At 34.0% G+C, this 9660-nt stretch overlaps 1 protein-coding gene and 1 long non-coding RNA gene across 9 annotated transcripts; both read right to left on the minus strand.

Annotated features, from left to right (window-relative positions):
- Window positions 1-3061: 3061 nt before the first annotated feature.
- Window positions 3062-5575, minus strand: LOC106307029. 7 transcript variants are annotated; one of them, XR_001263251.1, is made up of 4 exons: window positions 5364-5575; window positions 4257-4298; window positions 3653-4034; window positions 3062-3559 (listed from the first exon to the last, which is right to left on the minus strand). It is a non-coding gene; the product is annotated as an uncharacterized LOC106307029 (long non-coding RNA). The 7 variants fall into 7 exon arrangements; XR_001263249.1 differs by having other exon boundaries at window positions 4404-5575; XR_001263247.1 differs by lacking the exon at window positions 4257-4298.
- A 393-nt stretch (window positions 5576-5968) lies between these two features.
- Window positions 5969-9402, minus strand: LOC106307028 (adenine phosphoribosyltransferase 3). Of its 2 annotated transcripts, none has more exons than XM_013743863.1 (6): window positions 9182-9402; window positions 8700-8810; window positions 6712-6804; window positions 6464-6613; window positions 6292-6350; window positions 5969-6183 (listed from the first exon to the last, which is right to left on the minus strand). In XM_013743863.1, exons 1-6 carry the CDS (start codon window positions 9264-9266, stop codon window positions 6130-6132), a joined length of 552 nt encoding a protein of 183 aa, XP_013599317.1. In that variant the 5' UTR covers window positions 9267-9402; the 3' UTR covers window positions 5969-6129. The 2 variants fall into 2 exon arrangements, with proteins under 2 accessions (XP_013599317.1, XP_013599318.1); XM_013743864.1 differs by having other exon boundaries at window positions 6292-6370.
- Between the last annotated feature and the right edge of the window lie 258 nt (window positions 9403-9660).

The following is a 9660-nucleotide window of genomic DNA, read 5'->3' on the forward strand; positions in this document are numbered from 1 at the left end:
GGTTGGATTAGTTTCTGGAAGCCGGAATCTTTGTGAGCTGAGGTCGTTTGGTTGCTGCCGGTTTTGAAGCTTTGTGTTGCTCTCTTGTTGTTGTTGTTTGTGTTGGAGATAGCTATTTGTAGCTAGACTCTCTGTTCTGTTCAGGCTGTTGAACAGGGAGGACGTGGTTGTACTCATACCATTTATATAGTGGATTTTTGAGTGGACTACGGTCCCGTGGTTTTTCCTTCTCACATCGAGGAGGTTTTCCACGTAAAAATTGTGTGTCTCATTTAGTTATCGCAACTTTGATATCTTGCCATCGTCGAAGTATTTTCTTCACAGGTTCGCACAAGGTCAGGGGAACACGACCGTGACATTCCGCTGCGCCGTGTGTCTTTCCCCAACACTCCTCATATATAAACCTTATCTTCCTATAAATGAGAGAGGAAGAGGCAGAGATAGGACGAGGAGGAGCTGCTGAGACAGATAGGACGAGGAGAAGCTGCTACACTGAAAACGAGACAAGAGATGACACTTCCTCTTGGAGACAAACATGAAAAAGGATCTCTAACTCAAGTAAGTTCGCCTTTCTTTGCCAACCGTCACTTATACACTACCACTAATCTATGCAGAGCACATTGATCTATTTTGCTTTTATTGCTTCTTTTAAATTTTGGTTATCTGTCTAATTCTCATTGATCAAACATCTGCAATTCCTTCTTTTGACTTGGGATATGAAAATATTTTAGAATGTTTTGATTTATTGCCATACAGAGATGAATCGAGAGTGGGAATCTAACATATCCAAAGACTTAGCAGAAACTCCATAACTTTGCGCTTACTCCTAACAACCTTCTCAGAAGCTTCATCTCTCGGTAGTGCACTGAACACAACATTGGACAACCTTCAGCTTACATTATTGGCAGGTACGGAGACATATCAGTAATCACCGCATTGGTTCACAGGCTCTCAAGCTGATCCATAAAGGAACACAGGAATGCTGTTTCTGAAATCTATTCTTTGTCAGACAAATCACATTGTCATTGCTGAATCATGAGCCAGTTCCTTCCGACCCAGGAATTTGTGTCATCAACCTCTCTATATGACAACAACAAATATCTGATATTGTTTGCTGGTGCAGTCACTTCAATAGTTCAAGTCCTTAGAGAGAAAACACAGCAGCGACACTCTTTAGACTTCCGTGAGCCGATGAAAACAAGATCATAATAAGTAGTGCAATGCCTGCTTTTAGTGGCTCTTCTCTTGAACGGGACTCAAGAGCAGCTGGGACAGCATTGTTCAGTCTCCGCATTGATCAGGGAACACAAGGGCAGAGAGATTATAGGCTGTATAGTAACTGTATTGGTTAAGATGCTAAGCTTTGACAATACTCTTGGACCCATGATAAGACTGACGGTATGTGTTTTATTGTAATGAATGTTACTTTGATTTGTTGTTTAGGGAGCCTGTTTAGTTTTTGTACTTGCGAATAATTTACTTTCTTATTTGCATTAACAACATTGGACTCATTCTACTTTTTTTTTTTTTTTAAAAATTTTTAGATGCTCACTCTGTTAGAAATAAGATAACCAAAATACCACCGGGAAAGTAGTACGAAAGAACTAAGGGTGGGGAGGGGATGCTGTGGTTCCCGTTGCTTGCACAATGACAAAAGGATTGACAAATTCCTAAGTTTCAAGAGGAATAGATGGCAAAGACCTCCGGCTGAGAAAGAAGTTCAAAACCACTCAGGTTGTGAGGTTTCAGTTAAAGAATAGTAAGATACCTGAGGTAAAAAAGCCGGTAAGGTTCTATCTTGATGATCATGAACTCGAACCAAAAGGAGAAGTCTCTGGAAGAAAGGGAGGGTTTGAATACTGCTGAAGAGGAGGTGGAAGTTGTGAGGTTGAAATCAAGATGACGAAGCAAAAAAGCTCTAACTCAGGCTATTAGCTAACTGGGAATTGACAGCGTTTGAGTTTCACGCATGTGGTGGATCAGATCGCAAGTGTTTCAGTTCATCAGCTTCAAGTTGATGTGGTTGTGGTTACACTTGAAGCTTTTATGGTTATGCTTAGATGCTGGTGAAAAAAATTACTATAAATGCACACATTTTGGCTATTGTAGTTAAATCAAATATATAGAAAGATTGTGGAAGTCGCAATTAGAAAAAATATATATTTAGGATTCAAAGAACCAAACAAAGCTACTGAGATTTTGTTGAAAATCGAGATACCATAACATCTCTGTTTCATTCTTACTATGATGTTCTAAGCACATTTCTTTTATGTATTACAGAGACATTAATGTGGTTTGGAAATTTTTGCTTCTGCAGTTTTTTTTCAGAGTTTTGTGTTTATGGAGATTTAGAAACCTCTTCTTTATATGTTTTCTACAACACATTCCTTCACGAGATCAAATTTAAACAAATTTCAATTCTCATATTTTAACCGGTAGGCCATCATCTATCTCAGTGTATAGTTTGACATTATCTGGGAAGCTACTCTTATTATTCAACGTCTACCCTATAGAGTGAGATTTCATAAGTTTATAAAAACGGTTTAGTATCTTATGAAACGTTTATCACATCTCAGTTAGATTTCATAGCATCATTTGAGTTAGTAATTCTTAGATAAATATTTTTAAAGTACCAATAAAAATTGATAAACAATCTAATATTTAACGTATAAAACCCAATCATTTGTCATTCTAAAGCTTTTTATTTTATTTACTATCATAATCAAAACAAATCTGTGATCTCTAACAAAAATAACAAGATAAATAGTGGAAGTTACATTTATAACTAAAATTACACTAACATTTTCAAATATTCATTAAAATGTAAAATGTTTTTATATTATTATTCTCTAATTTACGGGCGGGTTAAACCCTAGTAAATCATAAATCAGTGTTAAAAAGTAATTACGGCTAATGGACTAAGTACCCAAATATGTGGCTATCAGCTTCAACATGGGTTCCGTTGGGCTAATTGACCCATATTTATTCCTCACATATGTTTTTTCTAACAAAATATAATTGGATCACAATGAACTTGTCCCAAATGTATGAGCAAGCAGTCTAACATTAATCTTAACTATTTAACGCGAGAGGTAGAGAAGGAAATAGACGACGATACGACTTTACAGAGACAATCTACCTAAAGGAGGACATCTTTAGGAGATAAAGACTACACCTTCTTACAAACAAAAAATATAACCAAAAACCTTTGTGATATCTTGCTCTATGCCCCTCTTGCAAGCAGAACATTAGCTTTTGATCCTCCATGTCGAGATTCTGTATAAACAACTCCAATGTTGCCCGGATGAAAATTTTCTCTTAAGCAGAGTTCAATGAAGAAACGAAACTTTTCAAAAATCTGATTTCAGGTTGAAAGATCAGCCTAGAGAGATCATCATGGACCAGTGAAATGTTAATGGTAACGTACCAACCATTCTTTGCCTTCTTTCTAACCGTTGTTTCTCTAAGTTTTCCTTCTCATATTCACCATTCTCCAGTCTCCAGATGTCATTGGTCCGGTCTTAGCCTAGAGCTATGAGTCTGTGGGAGGAAGCATCTCCTAAACCCCATGATCAGAGTTAACACAAGATTAGAAAAGGTTATAGAGAAAAGATTACACAGGAATCCATATACAATATAAAACCATGACTACCTGCAATCCAGGTGTCAGCTCGTTCAAGGTGATGGAGAATGAGGTCAAGTTGGATCTAGTGACATTAGCCATTAGGTGGTGGATTGGTCCTTCTCCACAGCAACGAGACATTTGATGCGGGATCACTGACTTTCGTCTTGCTGATATCACTGTGACTTACATTCAGTGAATTATACAAAGATCATAAGAACCAAAAAAGGACACTGAGAAAATGAATTAGAACTCAAAGCAAAACAAAAAATGGAGCAGAGTAGGAAGTGAGATTAAGTGTTAAAGCATGTACGCCACTAGACTTTCCACGTCCTGGGCTTGAAAACTCGTGCTTTGTTAATTGGTAGACCTTGTCATGGTTCCCTGATTCTCCAGCGTCGAGATTAGCTTCCTGCACAAAAGAAAATCGCATCACTTAGTAGCCAGCATGACTAAAATACTAGAAAAGGGGGAAAATAGATGTCACTCCAATTTCGAATCACACCATAAAATATTCAAGATATGACACATGAACATGTAAGTATTTCACTTAAATATATCAGACTCAGACTTTATCAACACCGCACATCCATATGAAAGATTGACAAAAGAAAACGAACACTCAGACATCAACCTCGTATTATGTCCAAACTCTTACAAGCTCCTCTCTGTGTACCTACAGTTATACAAGGTGATATGACTATGACCAGCTTTGAGTTCTCAAGAAGCTAAGCTCCAAGGGGGCAACACGGACTCCTAAGAAATCATTGAGCAATCATACCCGTTTTTACTTTTGGTTTAAGGAGTTCTATGTACTATGCAGCTGTCAAACTTTGAATAAAGTATTGGAAAGCAACACAAGAATCCTCTAGACTAAACTTATAGACGGCTAGGAGACTCTTCTAATCAACATAAAATTCAAATTAATGTTAAACTTGTTCTTTCCGTACAGTTTTGTGTTCATAAGTCTAATGCAAATAGTGATTTTATGGAAACAAGCTTTTTTCTTTCCTAAAGCTAATTAATGTATATATCATTTTATCTCTCTTTTTAGTGGAAATAGTTACTTTCGTCTGTATTTGAAAAACTTAAATCCAGTGGAGGTTTTCAACTATAAATTTTAAAATTACTTTGATTAAAATCACAATAACCAAAATATTCTTTTTTTGTAAATGCAAAAAAGTAGTTTCTTAATTACATGAATACGTTATGTTATGTAGCCAAATATATATAGTTAAATTGGTTTACAACAAAACGAATAAAAGCAACACTCAGCCTTTTTGTTAATAAAACGAAGAAAAAGCAACACGGCGTAATTTTTATTTTGTTAATTTAGTGCAAGAGTTAGGTCTTTTTGTTTATGTGGGGATGGATATATATATATATATATGTGTGTTTTAGTTTGACTTCAGAAAATATGATCGCAAAACATAATCATGGCAAACAGAATTGGATGGAAGACTATTTATGATATATAATTACACTATCAAATGGATATCCTAATCATATCTCTTGTCGTCTTGACCTAGGAAATCATTAATTTGTCTCTTATAATTGTGTTTTAAAATTTGATAATGCATGTATATAGAACTCAGCATATACAATATTTACTGTTATACGAACGTTTAGGTAACTAATAACAGTAACAATTTTAGTGTTGTACGTCATAACTTCGCTAAATGCTCGTTGTCTATGTGTTTGGTTGAATGATAGTCATAAAAGTAAGAGTAGAGTTCATTACCTCAATGGTATATTCTCATAAAAGTCACCACCGATTTGCACGTATGGCTCGGATACCCATGCCAAAGTTGAAAAAGTTGACAATATACTCAGTAAAAAGAGAATTCCGCCTCCGTTTCGTTAAGATAGAAATCTGAGTTTTAGAAAAAGAATATTTTACAAAAATAGATTAATTATATTTATTGAAGACTATTGGTTAAAAAAAATTAGAATTTGATAATTTAAAAAAACGATGCATGATTAATGTATTTTTTTAATGTGTGAAAATACCAAAACATTCAAAATCATGATTTCATGTTGATGTTTACATGTTTGCTTGTTCAAATACTGGTGTGTTAATAAATTTCTTTTGAAAATATCAAAGTAATTAGTTCCTCTGCCAGAAAAGAAGGTGTTCTGAATTCAGAAATGGAACTCGAGTGTATTATGTGTGTATATACTATATACCATATACATGTTTTCATCGAATATAGGTGTTATTGTCTCATCACCCGAATTTAAACTTGTATAATTAATACTATATATGTACCACTGAGAAAAACTAATATATATACCTTTGTGAACTTCCATATATGCATTAATGCATATATATATATATATATATACTTTTCAGCAGCAAAGAAGTCATATTATTTGTTCCAGCTAATCCACCAGATTTTAAATTAAAATACTGTATAATCCAATAATAAGTCTGCGTAATCCGAATTTTCGGTGCATAACCAAAAATTAATTAACCAAATCATTAATCTAAATATCTGCTAAAATCATCATCTGTACTCCACAAGCATGCATAGTGGCTTCCCCTTGAGTCTCTGCCTTCCCTGCAAAATATTAATTTCCCACCTCGAAAGAATTAAATGTCACACCAGTATAAAAGATCTCAAATTTATTATTTCGAATATTATGTATTAAATTTCGCGACAGCAAACCTTTAATTCGGGTAACTCGATCACGCATGCACATTCCACAACTTCTGCCCCAACCCTCTCTGACACGGTCCAAGAAATTCTATCAATCGGTTAGGTTTGAAATTACTTTTTTTTTGTTCAAAAGGTTTGAAATTACTAAATTGCTTTTTTTAATAAAGCATAGTGACTTTACCGAGCAAGTTAATGGCAGCACAGAGAGTACCACCGGTCGCAATTAGATCATCAACTACCAAAGCTCGGTCTCCAGCCTCAACGGCTCCTACGTGCATCTCTAGCCGGTCATTCCCGTACTCCAACTCGTATTCTTCAAATATCGTTTCACCTATTTACATTTTACGCCGTGTAACCATAAACTATTTGTTATAAACTTTAAAATTGTCTGAAACAAATTCTATGATTAGTTTTAAGAAATTAAAGAACCTGGCAATTTCTTGGGTTTACGGAGAGGAACGAACTTTGCTCCGATGGCTAACGCTATTGGTGGACCGAACAGGAACCCACGAGCCTCTATTCCTAAAATGACAACAAAGTGGTTTTATGGATTTGTCATTTAGCAAAAAGGTCTACTTAAGTTGCATAAATATTTCAATTACGTCTTATCAATCTTTTATGCAAACACAATTATATGTGTTGTTATTATGATGTCATAGGAGTCTTATTAATAAAATTGGTATAGAAGAAAAAGCGAAAGAATGACAATCTGTCCCAACAACAACCCAATAGACAGATTCCATAGCACTAGCGCGAAAGATACGGTCGAATGTTACAAGTAGTGAAGCTCTATCTACATCCCAACAACAAACCCAATAAGATTTTTTATCTTATTATATACACTTGACATATTTAACAAGAAAAATGATTGAATATTATTCAACTATGTTTTGTTAGTGTCATGTCTCATTAGACATGTGCTATGCACATATAAGCACATCCTTTAACCCGGTTTTTATGAAAATATTGAAATAGAAATTCCTAATGGAAATGTTGAAACATTACATATTTATTGAGTTTTCATGGTTTTCCACCTGATAGATTTTGGTATATATATCAAATGATTATTGTAATCGTTTTCGTTTTAGATCTGTATAGACAAAATTTTATTGATTACAGAAGGCAACTGAAAAAAATATACAGATTTATTTAAAAAGTAAAAGGAAATGATGTACTTCATCATACTTCACATCCACTAAACAGTAATAATATAATCTTTTGTACTTCACTACACAGAAGAAGAGAGACATAAAGAAAAAGAGAGAAGGAAAGAATTGGCCAAAACAATGATGATGGAAAAAGAAAGAAAACCCAAATCAAGTTCTTTTGGGGCCAACTCTTTTAAAAAGGTTACATCCATCACTCAACTACCCATCTATCCAAACAATACCCACCACACACACACAAACACTTGCACTTATTCACACAGGCAAGATCAACAATTATAAGCTTTAAAGAAAGTAGAAGAGTATATGGGATAAACAAACTTTTCTATTTTATGATTTAGGAGGAAGAATGAACCAGGCAATCAATCTCATCCCATCACTCAGTCACCCATAAAGATTAGATTTCAGAGTCTTGTCTCAACTAAATGTCTGATCAAAGCAACGATATTAACGAAATATTTGATTATTTGCATTTGCACTTGGAAAAAAAAAGGAATCTTTTTACAACTGTGCATGTATATGTACGTGAGTAAAAGTGCAAACGTTAAATTAGTACGAACGGTATATTGTCTCTTTCCATATGTATCTGACTTTCGAATTTTTATAGTATATCATAATTTTTTTTTATGATGTCAAAAAGGGTATGTAATATTCTTTGTATAAAGCAATATAATTTGAATAAATGCAAACACAACCACATGCAAGAACAAGAACAACAGTTTTTAATCAAACCACTAGTTTAGCACAATAAAAGCATGATTATTGAAGGATTTTTAAAATGGGGTTCTTATATTCCGATAAGAACCCCACCCTAAGAATTTGCCAATAATCACAATTAGAACAACCACTTCAGATAACTAACTTTGAGCTACCTAATTTAGATGTATATCAAACAAGTACGTTCCATCAAATTACAATGGAAAGAAACCTGTAGACCGGAAACTATATGTTAAAGATTCCATTAATCACCATTTGACTCCAAAAATTTCACTAATTACCACGAAAAAATAACTATTTACTGTATAAAGAAACGCTAAAGTAGACTGGATTTTTCTGTAATGGGTTTCTTATATACGTCACTTAAATCATGACCTACCTACCTTTTCCCCGGAAAATCTTGAAAACAATAAAAAAATCGAGTTCACTCGATTAGGTCGAATCTTGTAAACAGTAAATCCATCGAAAAATTACACAACATCCAATGTTTACAACATTAATAAAAAATCATGAATTATAAATTAGAGATAATACCTGCAACCACTGAGATGTTCTTGTCTCTGTATCTCTCAACAAACAGATCAATTGTATCTTTGAAGGCTTTCGGATCCAACAACACTGTTGTTATGTCTTGAAACATTATTCCTGCAATTTTCTTCCTTTTTTATTACCCTTCATATTCGTTTTTACTCATACATATGTAACAATTCTTGGGTTTTTTCTTGGTTTCTCAAGTTAATACTTCATGCGAAACAAAAACAGATTCAACAATAACACTGTTCTTGGACAGTCCAAAATATTATTCTAAGTCAAATATTATTGTCGGCAAGCAAAGATTTTAGAGAATTCAGACGAAGAAACCTGCATTTTCTCGGTAAAAAACAACCAAGAAACAAGATTTTTTTTTTGACTAAAACCCAAGAAAACTAGTTTTCTACCAGACGAATCAGAGCATGTAACGAACAAACAAAAAGAGAGCACTTCCATAAACAAAAAAATACAGAAGAAGAAGTTACCTTTCTTGGGGAAATCTGGAACGACACGGATCTTAGTTTTGATTCCGTTGATACGAGGATCCTCTTCTTGCTTGTTTCTCGACATTGTCAACGAAGAACAGAAGATAAAGAAATCCGCTGTTTTTCTTTCGCTCTCTCTCTTGTTCAAAGATTTTGGGAGAGAGAGAGAGAGAAAAATGAAGCACTCGTTAGACACTTACCAGTATTTATATCTATTAAACATTTTACTCAGATTCTATGTGCTTATATAGAGTGTGCTTAAAATGTGTTTAAATCTCTGTGTACAACTGTAAAGCCAATGAGATAAGGAAAAAACCACTATAACTATTTTTAAAAAAAAAGTAAAAAATCACTATTAACTATTTAAACTTGTCTTTTCGGATTTTCTTAGAAAACATGTATATTTCAAATAAGCTGGTCTAAATATGTTTTATTACACAAAAATCAATTACATATGTTTCATGATTAAAAATTAAGAA

Source organism: Brassica oleracea, chromosome C7 (genome assembly GCF_000695525.1).
Source record: "Brassica oleracea var. oleracea cultivar TO1000 chromosome C7, BOL, whole genome shotgun sequence".
Lineage (NCBI taxonomy): Eukaryota > Viridiplantae > Streptophyta > Magnoliopsida > Brassicales > Brassicaceae > Brassica > Brassica oleracea.